An 18,413-nucleotide genomic window follows, 5' to 3' on the forward strand; every position below is an offset into this window, starting at 1 on the left:
GAAGGAGGGATGAAGAGGAGGAGGAGGGGGTGTGGCAGGCGGGAGGGAAGGAGGGATGAAGAGGAGGAGGAGGAGGGGCTGTGTGCTGTGGCAGGCGGGAGGGAGGGATGACGGGAGGAGGGGGAGGGTCGGCAGGAGCATCTGCGAGGCTGGGTTTGACAGGCGGGCAGCGCCGCGGCAGCAGGTGACGGTCGGGGATGGAGGCAGTGTAGGGAGGAGGAGGAAGGCGGCGAACGGCGCTGTTCGCGCTGACGGAGGGGAGGAAACGGCCCTGCCGGCCGCAGGGACTCGCCGGGAGGAGGGGAGCGGAGCCGGATCCGGGTTCGGCCTCGGGCAGGTCCGGCCGGGAGGATGGGCAACGCCGACTCCAAGCTCAACTTCAGGAAGGCGGTGATCCAGCTCACCACCAAGACCCAGGTGAGGGGCCGGGCCGGGCCGAACGGAGCGGGGCCAGGTGTCCCGGGGAAACCGGGCCGGGGCCGGGATGTGCCTGGAGATCCAGGCCGGGGGGGCGCTCGTCGGGCCCCTCGCACCTAGCGCCTGGGCGGGGGGAGGCACCGGGAGAAGCGGCCGCAGCGATCTCCGTGTCAGATGGGAAAATAGGGGGGCCGGGTCCGCCATGATCCATGTCGGAGCCGCCTGGCCGGGGGGGCAGCTGAAGGCCGGGCGGGAGGGGGGTCATTAAGGGAGGCCCCTGTGAGGTGGCTGGGGGGGGGTAAGGGAAGACTGGAGGAGGCTCTTGGGGGGCTGGTTGTGGGACCCCCGAGGCTCCTGGGCAGATGGGTGTTGGGGTGGATAGTGGGGGTGGCTCCTGGGCAGGTGGGTGTTGGGGTGGATAGTGGGGGTGTTGATTTCCGGGGAGACTCCTAGGAGGTTCCTCTGTGCATTTCCCGGGTCCCCTGGAAGGAGGTAACCCTGCCCTTTAATAACAGCTGCTGGGTTTCCTCAAAGCCCTGCATGGTGGCACCCCTCCTCCCTATGCTTTTAAATAGCACCCACCAGAAGGAATGCCAGTTGGGTGTTCCCAGATTCTAAAGCTGTCCCCCTTTGGGGCTTAGACTGGCAAGGGTGGGGGTAAGCCAGGATCCTTGGGGACTGAGACTTGCAGGTAGAGGGGGCCTGGCTGGAGTAGAAGGTAGCAGGGGGCAGTGCCAAGGAAGCCACTGCCCATGTGCCTGAGCCATTCTCATCACACGTCTTTCACAATATCCCTACATCTGTGCAACCCTGCCTGGCAGCCTGCATAAATAATATGAATTTTATAACTCCCCTAGAGCTTCTCCCCATAATAACTGCCTTCCAGGCACAGGTGAGAGTGACTGGTAGGTGTAACAGCTGTTGGATGTTAGCACCATCCCACACACAGAGCCAGTTAGCTTGCAGTACTGCTCATGGACAGAGGTGGAGAGTAGTAGTGCCATGGGATCTTTAACTTGAACCTGGGCAAGCATGAAAACCTGAGTAAAGGGAAATTTTCTGTGGGAGAAAGGCACATTCACCAGTACACTGCTCCTTGCTATGCTGTCTAGTTAAAGTGTCTCCATTTTCTGAAGATTAGGATTGGAATTTGAGACCTGTGGTTTTAATGTATTGGTGCTAATCTACAGCCCTGCTGTTTCATATCTGCCGACTTGTAACAGCTGGGGGATTCTAGTTCTGAGGACCTAGTAACTATAGTTAGAACCAGGCTGTTCAAGTTTCCATATATTGCTCTGTCAATTCGTTTCAATCCTGACCACCAGCAGCCCATACTATTCCACTGCTGAGCCTTCCCTGTGTTGAGATTGGCAATTACGTGCTAAATTGTGTGATGACTTTGTGGCATGGATTAACATTCAGTTAGGACTCAATTTTTGCTGTGATGAAATCTGTATATGAACTCATATCTTTAGAAGTTAGATGCATTTATTAAAATAAGGGAAATAGATGCTAATCAAATCTTATGTTTCAGGGCACCAGCTCACCACCATAGGGGTCAGTAAGGATTTTCACCCTATGCAACATCGCACAATTACGTAGGTGCATTATGTTTTTCTTTATTGTCCTCTGATGCATCAGACTTTGGCTACTGCGAGAGGCAGGTTACTAAGCTTGGTGGACCAATTTTCTGATCTAATAAGGCAGGTTCTGTCGTCTTAAGGCATTCAGTTGCTCAAAGGTTTAAATCAGCAGAGGATTCCTTCACTTTTTCTCATGTCTATGCATTTTCATACAGCCCCTTCAGGAGAATCCTGTCTGTTGGACAGGAGGTAGCTGAATGAAATTGTGTAGCTGGTGTGATTGTTGTTAGTTTCATTCTAATCCTGACACACTGCTGGGGAAGAGCTAAGAGCCACTTGTATCAGTGGAGGATCACACCTGTGGTGCTTCAGTAGGTGCTGTATCTCCATAGGTTTAAGGGGGAGAAGGAAGTAAAACAAATATCAGAAGTGTATATTATAGGGAAGGTGGCTGCCCTGGTGAAGTAGCCGCTGTGGATCTTAGTTTGGGACCAAACTGAAGTCTTCTTTTCTTAGGACAGCAGATAATGGGAGTCTAATGGAGGCAGCCCACGTTACTCTTTGGACTCTAGCATGTCTAAGCATTTCTGAGCTACAAAGGAGAGCTGCCACCCTGAAGGATTTCTGATGGCAGGGGGATTATGGATCCTCTACAACTAATTGGAGGTGGTAGTGGAAGGAAAGGTGACTGGAGGAGAAGAGAAACAAGGGAAGGGTGGGTGAAGAGAGACTTATTAATAAAGGGCTGCAGAGTAAAGAGAAACATTTATGAACATAGGGGTCTAGAGACAAAGATTTGGTTTGGGGAATGAATAACAAAGAGAATAGCTTCATTTTGGTGCTAATACAGTCATAGATTCCAAATCCGTACAATTCTGGATTCTCTTTCCACCATTTGAAAGTGTGTTTGTAGATGGAGAGAATGCAAAATGAATGAAACCCTTGCCCCTCCATCACCTAATCTTGTCATATCTGGAGCATACAGAGAAAGCTCTAAGCATGGCAGTCACCTGTACTGTAGGCCCAGAAGGCTGCGTGGCTCCTCTGGTTTGTTGACATATGTCGTGAGATAAAGTTCACGGTGATGCTGAATAAAACAAAGACAATCTATGTTCTTGGCTGGATTTGTTAGAGGCGTCTGTAGAAATGTAGGTGAGACGTATGCCATGCGGAAAAGAGGGTGGGGTAGTGAAACGCCCATATTTACATACCTGAGAAGGGCACTGGTGTTTGCATGCGCAATATGCAACACTGGGCTTTCTTGCAATCTTCTGACCTTATAGAGGCAACAATCTCTGTGTAACCTCCAAGTCCACTGAGTTGTTGGAATTAAAAACAAAATGTTGGACTGGTTTGGATAGTTTCCCCACAGGTATTTACCCAAACTAAGCATTGCTCTCTCAGCAGCATATGTACTCTTTCTACTTTCTCTTCTAACACTGGGCAGGCAGCAGGACAAATGGAAGTTTACATTTCATTAAATCACTGGTAACTTAAAACCTTTAGCTGAGCAAGCAGGAAAGCACAATTGTGGTTTTCTAAGGCTTTGATAGCAGGAAATGGTCCAGCTAAGAACAATGTTCAGTCACTGGTTAAAAAGAGTCCCGATTTGGCCCAAGTTTAGATTTTTGTGAAAACAAGCTCTTCTAAACTGGAAACATTTCCATTAATTATAATTAACTTCCCATGGAGTCAGTTTTTCTAAAAAATCAACAAAGACACATATCCTTTCAACCCAAACAAAAGTGAAATTGACTGTAAACAAAAATGAAATTGACTTAATCAATTTTAATGGCAAGAAAAATGCTAAAAGCCAATAAATAGCATAACGGGTAAAAAGTACATTGAATTTTCAAAGTGCTTTCAGTTCTAATTATATAAATTGGTGGTAGTCACATAGGAAAGATATTTGTTTATAATGCTGATATACCTGCATTATAATCAGATCTGTTCCCTGAACCATTTGGATAATTGGAATTTATCTAGATATGATTTTTAAGTTGTTAATGCCCATTTAATAATACTACTTGTGCCTTTCGTCTGAGGATCTGGGGATGCTTTACCATCATGAATGAACTATCCTCCCTACCCCTGCAACACTCATGTTACTTAGATGGTATTTTGCAAATGGATACTGTGAAGCACAGAGAAGTTGCATCTTGCCAGGGTATCACAAGTCAGTTGCAGAGCTGGGAATCAAACCTAGGAGTGCTTTAATCATTAGACAAATTAACTCTCCCTCTTCCTAAATAGATTAGTGATAAAATTGTCTTTAAAGTTGCAAGAAGTGACCAGTCGATAATATAAATTCATGATCTTCTGACATTTTTCTTGCCATGTTTTATTGCCAGCCATGTAACTGTTTTTAAAGAGATGAGAAGGAACAAATGGGAAAAAAAAACATTTGAGTCTTTCTCACACTGATGTGCATCTGCCATATCTTGATAAGGTGTTAATCTGAGCCTGAAAAGATAATGCCTTGTGTCTAAAGAGAGATCAGTTTAGTAATCTATTAACTTGGTTCTGAAAATTTCCAGGCAACTCAGTCTTGGCTTCATCAAAAGAAAATCTTGAATGCATGGGTTAGCCTTTCATATGTCAAGTGCACCTGTGCTTTTCGGACTATATTTTTTTATACAGCTGGTGTTTATCCAGGTCCCCCCCAAAGTTCCATGACACTCCTTTCCTCCTCCTCAAGAGCCTATATTATGGCCACCATTCTTCTGGTAGTGGAGAACTACTAGTAACGGGCTTGCTATGGAACCTCTCCATGCTGTTCAATTGTTGACTGAAGGGGATACTGTTGTGAAGCTCAAGATGCTCTTCTCCCACACCTACCCTGCAAAATGAATGTGCAGCCTCTGGCCCGGGGAACTAAAATCAAAGTGGGCTCTCTCCAGGGCCGGCGCAACCCATTAGGCGCACTAACATTTGGGGGGCAGTGACCATTTCGGGTCCTGGACCTTCTGCCACCTCCGTCGGGGGTGCCATTTCGGGGGTGGGACCTTCCGCTGCCTAGGGCGCCAAAAAGGCTGCCGGTGCCCCTGGCTCTCTCACTTGGGAACATTAGCACTAGGTCCATCCATAGACATGTTTTAATCTTGGGTGTGCACCCTGGGTCAAAAGCAGGGACCTGTACATGCCTATTCGTTGCCACAAATTAACCATCAGGCTGTCCAGGCTACAGGGTGGATGGGATCTCTGGAGCCCTTTTTCATGGAGCTCAGTTAGGTGTTCCAGGGTGACTTCAATAGTCTTCACATTGCAGTTCTCCTTCATTTCATCTCTGTGGGGTGCGTAGACTGTCATCTGTTCGGTGTTTTTGTGGGTACAAGAGGAGAGGGTGGTGTCTACCCTTAGCATAAACAAGGCAAGTTACTTCTTGGGGCCCTGGATTTTTGATGTCCCCTGTATCCCCATCATGTCATGGCCTTATCTGTCTTTTTGATAGTGGGATTGATGGGGGAGACTGCTCATGGACTAATTCCCTTCAACCCATCCCTGGACTTGAGGGCGGTGATCAGTTATTATGATTTATTTTATTATTTGTATTGCTGTTGCACTAAGGAGCCCCAGTCATGGGAGAGGACCCCACTGTGCTGGGTGCTGGATAAACACAGAACAAAACATGGTCCCTATCCCAAAAAAGTTTATATCCGAATAGACTGGATATTTGCAGCAGTGAGAGGGGAGACAGTGGACAAGAGACAACAGGTGGATACAGAAGTCAGGCAAATGGCTGACTGAGCTTTCAGAGTACCCTCTGTAAGGGCTTGTCTACACAGGGATGCTCAGGGAAATTCATCTGAACTGAATTTAAAGTAGATTAGTTAAACTGCATTAAACCCCTGTGTAGACTCTCACATTCAGAATTAAATTTGTGGATTAAACTAAACCAGATTAAGGCCACTTGAATGCTTGCAAATTGTAAAGCCGGTCCTGAGCTAAGCTGAATGGATTCTTGGGGACAAACATTTTATTTAAAGGAATAACTCCACAGCAGTGCTGAGTACTGGCATTTGAGATAAGGTGGTAAATGTTGACTCTGACTGAGGTCATGCATGATGGTGTCTGAGTGACAGCAAATTAGGATGTTAGCCAGATCAACACAATGATGACAATAACAGGTGAGTGGGGCAGTACCCCAGGGCTTTCCTGTTTACAAGCCATTATTCGCGCAGCTCTATTCTTCTGTTTCCTGTGACGTGTCCTGTATGCACAGGGATCCTTTCCAGGGCTGTGATTCAGTGTTTGATAACTGGCAGGATCACTGACATCCAAGCTGCTTCCTCTTTGAATTCCCACAATAAAAAAAACCAAACCCAAACTTTTAATGCAAAACTAAGACTGAGAAATAAGACAGAAAACATGCAGGAAACTTTTAATTAAGGTGCCTAGTATAATTGCTGCTCTAATCCTGTGCATTCATCTCCCCTTGCCCTCTTGCCACACCCTTCGCAACCATGTTCACGCTCTGTATCTGTGCTGGAGATAGCAATCCTCTCCACCCCACCCCTATGTGCCACATCAGCCTTAACTCTGCCCACTGTACTCTCAACAACTACTTCAGGCTCCAACAACCCTCTCTTTAGCATTTTACCCTGGAAAGCTCAGCTTAGACAGCTGCATATTTGTTCTGTTGGCTGTCTCCTTTTAGGGAATTGCAGCAGGGGCAGCCTGTGTATTGACTTCAGGCCTTTTCTGTCCAGATGACCTAAGGTTGTGCTCTCAGAGGATAGACCTGGCTGTTAGTCCTGTAATACTAGGTTTTTGCTGCAGTGTGACCCCACTGATAATCACCTGCTGTTCTTTGTCTCCCAGGAGCAACACAGCTCATTTGCAATGTGTTGAAGGCAAGTCTGGCGCTGTGTTGTTTGGTGCACGCTACCATGCTGTGTTACTGTTCAGGACCAAGAATGCCTTGATTGTTTTGAACTGTGTGCTTGTTCTGAAGAGTTAAGGCTGCTGAAGTTTATAGCAGCGCCAGTGGGGGTGCTGAGCCTTGTGAAGCAGGACTGCCCAAACATCCTTTTACGAAGGCCCCGTGTGCACACACAGGCCAGCTTTGTGAGCCGAGCTGCAATGTGCCTAAATGTTTCTATCAGGGTTTCAGATTTAAAATGTTTATGACGGGTGAGTGAAGCAGCCTTCTGATCCTCCTCACCTCCCAACTTTAGAAACCAGATAGCAGCACACCTGGTGAACTCAATCACAGTTTGGGCCAAAATTGCTATTTAATTCCCAATGAGAATCTCTCTGTCTCTGGAAGGAACCCCGAAAGGTCATCAAGTCCAGCCCCCTGCCTTCACTAGCAGGACCAAGTACTGATTTTTGCCCCAGTTCCCTAAATGACCCCCTCTAGGATTGAACTCACAACTCTGGGTTTAGCAGGCCAACGATCAAAACCAAAGTCTCTGTAAAGATCCAGTAGTGCTCTGTCAGGGGGATAAGCATACATATACTGAGCAATACTTGGAGGGGAGGCCCCTAAGAAAAAGCCAGGCGCTGCAGGAAATGGTGTTAATGACTCAGTAAAGTAAACTCTTTCTCCAGTGTCCCAGGATGGTACTAGTGAGTGCTATGGTGCTGGTGCCACCTGCTTTGAGGCGATGTAAAATTGACCTCTTGCGATTATGAAGGAACCAGGAAATGGTGTGTTAATGTAATCCATTGGGCAATCGTCATGTTAGCATTAGTGCTTTGATCAAAATTACAGCTGCTATTCCACCTCCCTAAGTTTCCCTTGTAGTTTCGGTTGAATATGTTATATTTCACTTCCTGTCTTAAACTGATCTGCACTATTGTTGTGCACTGTAAAACAGCAACTATATGCCACCCCAGAGATGGCTGCATTTCAGTGCTAGATGAAGTGATTATATAGTTTGGAAAAGGTTTGGAATCCTTCCGCATGGCAGGCGCTATAGAAGTGTAAGATATTATGTATGTTACACGCTTAGGGCTAGAGATATTCAAGAGTTCAGGGCCAGAATTTCAAGTGCTCAGCTCCCTTTTACGCATGTAAATAAGGCTCGGATTTCTGCACCCAGAAGCTCCCACTGAGACACTTGTGGGCAAATTTTCAAAACAGCGCAGCACCCATGTGCGACTAATAAGCTGAGCTCTATTGCACAGCTGGCCCTAAACTCATGAGCATTTACAGTGATCTCCTATGGGACGCAGCATGCTGGATTCTTTGGAAAAATCCCTTGAAAGGGGTCTGATGGGGACTTGCTGGGCTGCTCATTTGGTAAAATGAAAAGGGTTTCCGTACTAGAGCAGTCAGTCACCTGTGTCTAAGGACCTTCTTTCCTAGGTTGGAGAGAGCCTGGGGGATTCATTTCATGGCTAGCAGGAGCAAGACAAGGGCAGTGATAATAGGAAGGTTCTTGGCATCTGTGTGTTACAGAACAAAACCACAATGAAATGAACCTGCTCTACCAGTTTTGGCTCTGCTCGCCTGCTCCTCTTGCTTTCTGGCCTTTGGGATTTAATGACACATCACCTGTACAGAACTCTGAAGTGCCTCTGAGGTTAGGGCTGCTAGTTCAAAAGGTGCTCCCTCCTCATATCCGGCTAGAAGAGTGTGAATCTGAGTGCTTTCCTCTGTCTCAGTGTCAGAGCTGTGAAGAAAGCAGCATCTAATTGAGGATCCTTACATGCACTTAGAAGCTTGTTGCAAAGGCGGACAAATTAACAATGAATTGTAGCAGATGTTGGGAAAATATTTTAAATTAAACTAACGTTAATCTCTCCCCCCTGCACTCCAGCACAATGGAACCCTCACTGCACGTAACAAGCATGGTTAGGCAAGAGCTGTTGTTTGTCTTTTGAGTTTTTATTACGTCAATTACATGAGGCACCAGGCACCCTCTATTCCTAACCTAAGGATCAGGAATGTTTAGCCAACCTGGCGTTCTGACTGACTGACTAAGCACTCAGTGTGATGCTGGAAATTCCCCTTGGCTTCTGGTGATCCAGTAGTAATGTACACTTGCATAGCATCTCCTGTTCAAGGAGCTCCCATTGCTTTACAGCTGTACAACACTCACTTGTCCAGCAAGGGGCAGAAAAACATGTATTATCTTAATTTGACAGATGGGGCAACTGAAGCCCATTGGTTAAGTTTGTTGCTTCAAGTCACACAGTAAGTTGGTAGCAAAGCCAGGCATAGAATCTTAGAAATGTAGGGGTGGAAGGGGCCACAAGAGGTCATCTAGTGCATCCTCCCACACTGAGGCAGGATTAGGTATACCTAGAGCAGGGCATAGACCCCAGGAGTCCTGACTTCCAGACCTCTAATGCTGGTACTGAGTTCTTATGTCCATTGGCTGCAGCCACTCACATGCCTCTTATGGCTGCCTTTTGGGCACTTCTAAATGAGATGTTCCCATTTCTTTTTCATAGTGTGGATCATGTCTTCATAGGAATGGTGTCTCATGATATCACTGTTCCAATCTCCAGTCCCATGAAGCATCTCCAATCTCAGTTGTCATCACATAACATCTTTGCGGCTACAATGGCAGCCGCTTACGTGGAAGAATAACATTAGCAAAGTGGTCAGTGTAATTTCAGCTTCTCTAATGTGACTTAGAAGTGAGAACAGGAGCGACTACCATGGACAGCCACCTCTCTATGGACCCCAGCTAGTGCTCCGCAGTGGTCCATGGAGCAGTTTGAAAACTGCTGCTTTGCACCAAATAGAAACATGCTTCCCCAGATGGAGGTTCAGCAATGAGGATTCTGTGTCAGAATAAAAACCTAGGTTCTGATCGTGCAATTGGATCCACATGGACATATCTGGCCACCTTCCTGGAACCCCATAGACTTTGGTGTGTTTCCACAGGAGTCCATGGGTCCATGTAGTTCCATTTGTGGGATCCAGGGCCTTTGTGTGCATCGGTAATGATCGTCACATTTTTATCAAAGACTAACCCTGAATGGGGAGCAGGTCTGGGTGGGAGCCATACATGGAGCCTCAAAACAACAGTGATGGTGCCATGTCAGGCAACAAGTAGAACTGACTTATTTTTGGCTCATTTATTTGAATGTTTCTGTGGAGAGGTGGATGTTTTTAAAGAATATTTTTAACCAAGTAAACCTTGATCAACCTCTTTCACACTGCACAGTGTAAATACACAAGTCGGTGAATATCGCATCTGTATTTAAACCTTGGAAGCGTTGTTGAATTGGATGATCACTCCCAGGCCATGGGTTAGTTAAGGATGCCTTCACTTGTGGCGAGGCTTTTCTGCAGTGAGTGGCAGGGCTTCTGAGTGGTGAGTGATGTTTGGGTTTGAGGTGGATGAAATGTTGAGCCCTTTCGGAGCTCTTCAGAGCTCTGTGCTCACTTACTTCCGATGCTCAGAAGAGTCCTGTGGAACAGTGGCACCTTCTTGCTCTACACAGAGTGTCTGCTCCCTGCAGCCCCAACCCTTCCACAGCTTGGTGAGTTCCTACACAGGCAAGTCCTTGCACTGATTGCAGTGGGAAGGGCTGCACATCTGGGCCCTGTGTCTTTCTGGTTCACTAGTGAAAAACATGGCAGTTGTTTCACTGTTGACAATCCCCGTTAGCCCTGTAGATCCAGTACAGCTACAAGAGAGAGAAGTGGAGTCTAATCTGCTTTGTTCATCATCACTTAACCTGACCTGCAAATTTTAGTATCTCTATTAGTGGTAATGATGCAAGCGGCAGAGCGAACATGGCTTGAAGAATCATTGTTCTGACTTATAAACTGAGGACACTTGGTCTGTAAGTGATTGGGAGGGAATAAGACTGGAACCCAACACTATCAGTTGCACAGAGTCACTTTTCTGAGTATAGATGGACATTACGGGGAAAACTGACAAACTGCTCTTGTTTCCAAGGTCGAGAACTCCTGTTCTAACCTCTGTAAAAGGACTTGGAGAAAAATATGTGCTCCCATCTTCTGAAAGGGAGACAGCAGTGCTGGGAAGAGAGGAATGTCTCCTCCTCATAGACCCTGTAGACTGGATAAGGAGAAGTGTGTTTCCAGATGTGGAGCAGACATGTTCTCTTAGGGCAGGGAGCTATCAGACTGTGATAACTTGATTGTTTTGTACAGTACTTTTGCCCGCTTTACTGTTGCCTTATCCTCCCCTTCTCAGCCTCAGTGTCTCATCCCCTTGTTGCACCTTGGCATGACATAGATTGTAAGCTCTTTGGGGTGGGGGCTCTCATTTTCCCCTGTGTCTCTAGCCCAAAGAGCCCTGATCCCTCCCCTGAGGCATTACTGCAATACAGACAATAGCAGGTGAGTACTCAGAGCTTCCTCTATATGTCCAGGAACTGGCAAAGTGCAAAAAGCAGCTGATCCCTCATGCTTTGAAAGTCATGGAGCCTGCCGTGTGCAGATGTACCATTCTGTACGTGGGCTCATGCTTGTGTACTGTCTCTCTTGGTTGTCATTTGCACTGGCCCCTTAAAAGACTCAGAGAGTCCTACATTGGTACAAATGATACAAATGTGCCATGTAAAGAGCCTGCCTGTGCCCATTGGGCCTCTCCAACATAAACACAGGTATAATGTATATACCGTTTAGTAGTTCTGGATCCCACTACAGCTGTGTGTTATAACAGTTGAGGCTTTGGTACCAAGAGATGCCAATATACAGTACAATACTCTGTATACAGCATATTCTCTCCTTCCAGCTCCTGAGCACTGACTGGGTCTAGCTTGGCTCCATTGCTGAGCAAGTCAGAATGGCTTGTGTGGCCCCTGTAGAGTGATCTCGTCCTCTGTTTCCTTGCTATCCACATCTGTAACTCTGGATTTGTCTCTTCACAGCCTGTGGAGGCAACGGATGATGCCTTCTGGGACCAGTTCTGGGCAGACACTGCAACTTCGGTGCAGGATGTCTTTGCCCTTGTGCCAGCTGCAGAAATCCGAGCAGTGAGGGAAGAATCTCCTTCTAACTTGGCCACTCTGTGTTATAAGGTAAGGTGCCTTCTCCTTCTCACCTGGAATTAGTGGGAGTCATTCCTATGCAGAGTCCTAACGCTGAAGTGGATCATAGGTGTTGAGCTGATCTGCACAAGGGTTAGTTTCACGAATAGGCGCCTCTTGCTTGTATTACCGTCGTGCCTAGGAATCATGGACAAGAATCCCATTGTACTGGGCGCTCTACAAACACAGGGCAACAAGACAGTCCATGGTGCTGCTTTCTGTGATTAGCAGCTCCCCATATGTTTGCCAAGTCCAGACTTGGCATTTATGAGTATCAGCCATATGAACAAGTGAATGGTTGTTGCAGAAATGCTTGTTGGTTTTGGAGTAGATACAAAAGTGATCCAAGTCTTTGCAAATTCCATTCCTTACCCTTCTCGCTGTGATCCTTTTCAGGGCTGCTTGCCCCTTTATCCTCCTGAGGTTTAACTGCAGCTCCCCTCTCTGCCCTGCAGGGCATGGGCGGTTTGCTCACATTTCCTCTTTTGGTTTACCACAAACCACAGCTGGCATTTGATCAGTTCAGTCATCACCCATTACCTCCCCAACTCTTGGTTTAAACATAGGCTGCCATATACTTAAGGATCCTGGCATGCAAGCATTGTGTATGCTTGGTGGAGCCAGTGCTCCTGCTTTCTCGTCAGAACATCTGATTGCTGCTCAAGGTTCAACAGCAATCTCAGCTTCTGGAACATAGGAAGTCCCCAAGGGTCTGAGTTAACTATGGTGTTGGTCATCCTAAAAATGCCAAAGATGGATAAATATGGGAAAGAATTTTAAGCCTCTGTGTCCGCAAAGAGTCGTAAGCCTATTTCCCCATTTCACTGCCCTGTCTCCTTTGGCCATTAGCACTAGAGGTGGAATGTTTTTTCATTGAAAAACACTGATTTGTCGAAATTGAAACAATTCGTGAGAAAGCGTCAATTTCAGTGAATCTCCCGATTCAAAACATTTTTGGAAAAAGAAGTTCTGAGATTGTCAAGGTGTCCCATTTTTGACACTGTCAAAGCAAAGTTTAGTTTTGCATAGATTCTAAAGCCAGAAGGGACCACTGGAATCCTGTAGTTTGACCTTCTGCATAACAGAGACCATAGAGGCCTTCCCTGAATCAATTCCTGTTTGAATTAGAGCAGATCTTTTACAAAACATCCAATCTGGATTTGAAAATTGTCTGCTTTGATTCCAAAGGACTATTTGTTTTGAAATTTCAGTTAATTTACACTAAAAGTTCAAAAACAATAAGAAGATCAAAATTGATATGAAACATTTTGAATGACCCAGAGTGAATGTTTATTTTCCTTCGTGTCCCCCCCCGCCCCCCTAAGATTTTGACTTTTCCCATCCCAAAACGGGACGACAAATTTTGAAATATCAAATTCTTGCTGGATGGGAAAACTGTTTCCCATGCAGCTCTGTTAGCACTTCCCTTGATGCTTTTCTGTTGGCCTTGCCCTCTTGGCATGTGCAACACAAGGGACATCTATTCATATTTCTTTCAGTGCCAGAGCTCGTCAGTTGTCAAACCAATAGAACATGGCTTGCTGGTGCTGCTTGGGAAACAGTCTGGTCAGCAAGACTTAGCCTGCTTAGCAAGGCCTTGGCACTAATAATGCTTCCAGCTCTTGTTGCACTATGGTTTGCACCATGCAAACAACAACCATCTTCAGAAATAATTGAATGCAGATCTAGCAGAGCAGCACTCGGCAACCATTTCCCACCATAGCTGCTGTTAGCATGGTTTCCTTTTCCAGTGTAGACGGACTATAGACTTCTGAGAGAACCATGCTGTGCTTTTGATGCCACACTTCATTCCTCACAAAGCAACTCTATGTTCTCTTCTACCCAATAGAGGCTAATGAGTTGAGAGGCCTGGTTCCAGCATGGTTGTCCCTCCAGATGGTAAAGGATGGTTAGCTCTTGTGATGCAAGTGGGAGCTAAGTGCATTATTTTAACCATGTTTCTGATCTACGCAACAACGTGGATGTGGGTAGGGCTGTATCACAATTTGGGACTATGGTTTAGTGCTGCAAGGTAGAGCCTGTCTTACGCGCGGTGTTAATGGATTTTGCAATGCTGTTGTTTCTTTGGTTTAGATAGGGCTAGGCACAATTATAATGTCCTTTGCAACTGAGTTTGGTGCAGACTAGGGTTGTGTACAACATACTGAGCGGTAACTGTTCCTGACAAGAGATTCAAATGCAGTCCCAAGGCGGAGCACAGTCAGGCCCCAGGTAGCACAAATATGTCCACTGAGGCAGTGATGCAAACTGACAAAGTCAGTGAACCAGAGACACGGCTGGGAACCTCAACAGAGAGGCACAGTCTGAGAATTAAAACCTACAAGTAAAATCCTTGGTAAATGTCTCCATCATTCATCTGAGAGGGGAGGGGAAGGACCAGGACAGGAGACCCAGGTAGGAGAGAGAAAGGGCTTCACCTTCTGTCATGTAAGTAAAGTGGTTTGCCTTTGACCCCAGTAAGCTGCAGTGGCTGTTTGGCAAGACTAGCGTCCCCATCCCAAAAAAACCAGCAGTGCAGTGTGACTGACCTCAATGCTCCCATCGTCGGTGGCCTCAACAGAGAAGCCAAGCGCTGGATGGCCCTGGGGATTGAACCCCCCTCTGGGCCTAGAGGTGGGCTCCTTGGGTCAGTGCTAAAATACACGGAGAGGGTGGTAGGAGCTTGGGCTGCTTGTCTTGCAGATACCGGAGGACTTTCAGTCTCCAGGGCTTTCAATCCAGCACCATCTACCAGTGCTAAATTCACTTCTTCTGGGAGAGGGCAGAGGAGGCAGGAGGCTCCGTTCGGAAGATCTACAATTTCCAATTGGCATAATTCTAAGAAAGTGATTTCTTAGCATACAAGCTTTTTGGGGCTAGCACAATGTAGCTCTGGGCTATGGCTGGGGCTCCCAGGTGCTATGCCAATACACATAATAAATGATAACAGCAAACATTCTCTTGGCTTCCACATCCTGCACAAGGTAAGATGCCTGCTGAGATCACAGGAGCTTTTAGAATAATCGTACATTTCTGCTGCTTGTTTCTAACTGCAACCTAGAGAGAGATTTTCCCCAAGGGAACCATAGCGAGCCCTTGGGAAGTGGGACCAAATGCTGTTTCTAATTCTGTGGCAGTGGGGCCTGTGTGTCTGCAAAGCATATGACTCCAGATTAATGCCTTTGTTTCGTTGCCATCAGGCCGTAGAGAAGCTGGTTCAGGGAGCGGAGAGTGGCTGCCACTCGGAGAAGGAGAAGCAAATCATCCTGAACTGCAGCCGGCTCCTCACCCGCATCCTGCCCTATATCTTCGAGGATCCTGACTGGAGAGGCTTCTTCTGGTCCACTGTCCCTGGGGCCGGCCGTGGAGGGGTTTGTATCTACTGGGTTAGACTGTTCCTCTTTGGGAGGGAGGGAAAAGCTGTAGGAGGCAGAGACCATGTAGGCCCAACATTGATTAGCTGGGAACAACCTTGTTTTAGTGGGTTCAAACTTTGTGGGAAGGCTTGTGATGGAGTAAGGGATAGGATGTAGCCTTGAAACATAAATGTGCTGATAGCAAAACCTCGCTTCTCCCCTGCCCCCAGCAAGTGGCAGTTTTGCGGTAGCTGCCTCCATACTGAGCATGCTGGACAGGGCCAGCTCCAGGCACCAGCCCAGCAAGCAGCTGCTTGGGGCGGCCAAGGCTGAGGGGAGGCACATCTGGGTCTTCGGTGGCAATTCGGTGGCAGGTCCCTCACTCCCTCTCGGAGTGAAGGACCAGCCCTTGAATTGCCATCAAGGACTGAAGCGGTGGCGGTAGAGCTGCAGGTCGCGATCGTAGCTTTTTTTTGCTGTTTGGGGTGGCAAAACCCCTGGAAACAGCCCTGATGCGGGGATGGACTGAAATTAACAAGACAGCACCAGCTCTGTTGCCTTCCTCCCCTTCTCAGCCCTGTTTGTTTAGTGCAGGCTGATGGGTTTATTGAAGCATTTCAATCAGTTGGGTGTAGCTGTGCGTAAGGGCTTGTTCATGCAAGAAAGTTGCTCTGATGTAACCTAAGTTGTCAATTTAAACTGAGATAGCTACACATGTGCAAAAGGCTGTGTGGATATTCTTATTTCACCTAAGAGAGGCTTCTTTGCTTTAGCTTAAACTGTTTGGAAACAGATTCAATTAAAATGGACATACACTACTCTTAAATCAAAATAAGAGTGTCCCAGGCAGCCTTTTGCAGCGTGTTAACTGTATGGCTTTAAAAGCAGATTCCAGCTTTACCAGCGCAACTTAATTGTGTAGAGAAGCCATAAGAGTCATGGTCAGTGACCCATTCATTAACTGAGCTTTACAGTTTTAAGCTGGGAGTATGGTCTAGTGCAGGAGTCGGCAACCTCTGGCACGCGGCTCACCAGGGTAAGCACCCTGGCGGGCCGGGCCAGTTTGTTTACCTGCTGCGTCGGCAGGTTCGGCCGACCGCGGCTCCTACTGGCTGTGGTTTGCCATCCCAGGCCAATGGGGGTGGCGGGAAGTGGCGCGGGTGAGGGATGTGCTGGCCGCAGCTTTCCACCACCCCCATTGGCCTGGGACAGCAAACTGCGGCCAGTGGGAGCCGTGGTTGGCCGAACCTGCCGATGCGGCAGGTAAACAAACTGGCCCGGTCCTCCAGGGTGCTTACCCTGGTGAGCCGCGTGCCAGAGGTTGCTGACCCCTGATCTAGTGGTTGGAACCAAGGACTGAGAATTGGATCCTAGCTTCTATTTCTGGCTCTGCTGCTGACTTGTTGTGGAACTTTAGGCAAGTCACTGAAACTCTTGGTGAGCCTTTGTTTGTCCCTATCTGTAAAATAGGAATAATAATGTTTCCCTTCATCACAGGGAGAGTTTAGGTGGAATTTTTTTGAAGCACTTTGGGATTCTTGGCTGAAGTGCAAAGTACCATTACTGCTGTGAAAATTCACATGTCAGGAGAGGAGCAGTTACTGTGCCTTGCCCACTTGCTGGTACAGCAGCTTGTTCTTAATGTACCAGCAGCACCGTCCTTGCGGACTCTGCATCTGCAGACTGGTCCTTTTGTGTTCAGCTGCTCCCACCATAAGCTGAGTGTTCTGCAGTGCTTTTCATAGCAGTTTAACAGAGATTTGCAAAGAGGCGGGGCGCAGTATTGGTGCAGCCGGAATCTTGGGCTGTCTCAGCCTGTCCTGTCTAATCTTTTTTGCCTATGGCCACTTCAGTGGGAAGTTCTGGGCAGCAGGAGGAAGCAGGTTTGATGCCCCTTTTCTCTGCTATGGGTTTGGGCAGGTGTCTGGGGATCCAGTCTCCCCTATGGGGGCGTGAGTCTGCATGTGCTGGGTGATTAGACTTGCTTTGGGAAGGATAACACAATGTGCTCCATGTGGGGTTACAGCCAGGCCATTGTTAGGAACTGAATTTGCACCTTACTCAGAAGCTGCCTGGGCCATCAGTGATTGACCCTAGGCATTCTGGCTTCTTGGGAGTGTTGGGGGTGAGTATGACAAAGACTGACTGTGCAGTTGGCCGTCTCCTGGCCCATTTGTCATCAGCTTGTGCCTCATGCATACTGCGTTAGGGCCCCTCCAATGAGTCAAAGCCCCTCAATGGTGAATGAACTAACACTGTAGTTTTAGTAGTTCAAACTGATGTAATCTTTATGAATAAGGCTGAATAAGGCTGGCCAGAGCGTGAGGCAGCAGATCCTTGTTCAAGGCCGGGACACTGTGGGGAAGCCAGCAGTTCGTTCCAGTAGTCATACCTCATCTCCACCTCACCCACCAATTTGGGAGAAGCCCCAATGCATGTTAAAGGGCGGCTCCACCCTCTCAACTGAAGGGTGAGTGGGGAGGAGTTGCTGGGATGCTGGGCTCACTACCAGAGAGGACAGAAGTGAACATGTCCCCCACTTTTCACTGAGGTGAAGGTCATCAGCGTGTGGTGGAGAAAGCCCCTTTACCTGGACCCCGAGTACTGTCCTCCTGGCCAGGCATGCCACCTGGAAGGGGCTGTGGTCTCTGCGTGGCTGAGACAGAACAAGTGGCAGATATCAGTTTTGAGAGGAGGGAGTGGACGCTAGACCCTAGTTTGTTGGGGTTGTGATTGGAAGTAGGGAAGATCCCGGGGGGTTGTGGATGAAAGATATAAGTTCTGGGGGTTAGGGGAAGGGGAGGAGATGGTGAAGGAGGCAGACCACAGTTAGTGGAGGTGATAAGAGACTTCTGGAGATCTCTATGGGAACCAGGGGCCTTCTCCAGTTTCCAGGATGGGTGGGACCTACTGATTTGTTCTGTTTTGTCTGAGTCACGGCTGCCTGCAGGGCAGATACCCCCAGTGGGGAGGTGATTTGTCTGGAATCCCAGGCTGAGGTGGTGCAGATTGTCCTTTTTATATCCATTTTGACCTCAAGGCTCCTCTGTTTCATCTCTGATTTCAAAGCTGGAATAGAAGCGTCTCTGCT

At 47.6% G+C, this 18,413-nt stretch overlaps 1 protein-coding gene across 2 annotated transcripts in view; it reads left to right on the top strand.

Annotated features, from left to right (window-relative positions):
• The first annotated feature begins 303 nt into the window (after positions 1 to 303).
• Positions 304 to 18,413, top strand: part of HID1 (HID1 domain containing) — a 44,266-nt gene continuing 26,156 nt past the window's right edge. For both annotated transcript variants that reach the window (XM_032785066.2, XM_032785067.2), the window contains exons 1-3: positions 304 to 417; positions 11,808 to 11,957; positions 15,167 to 15,337. In XM_032785066.2, coding sequence (XP_032640957.1) covers positions 352 to 417; positions 11,808 to 11,957; positions 15,167 to 15,337 — 387 coding nt within the window. In that variant the 5' untranslated portion in view covers positions 304 to 351. The remainder of the gene's footprint in view (positions 418 to 11,807; positions 11,958 to 15,166; positions 15,338 to 18,413) is intronic.

The sequence above is a fragment of the Chelonoidis abingdonii genome, chromosome 13 (genome assembly GCF_003597395.2).
Source record: "Chelonoidis abingdonii isolate Lonesome George chromosome 13, CheloAbing_2.0, whole genome shotgun sequence".
Taxonomy (NCBI): Eukaryota; Metazoa; Chordata; order Testudines; family Testudinidae; genus Chelonoidis; species Chelonoidis abingdonii.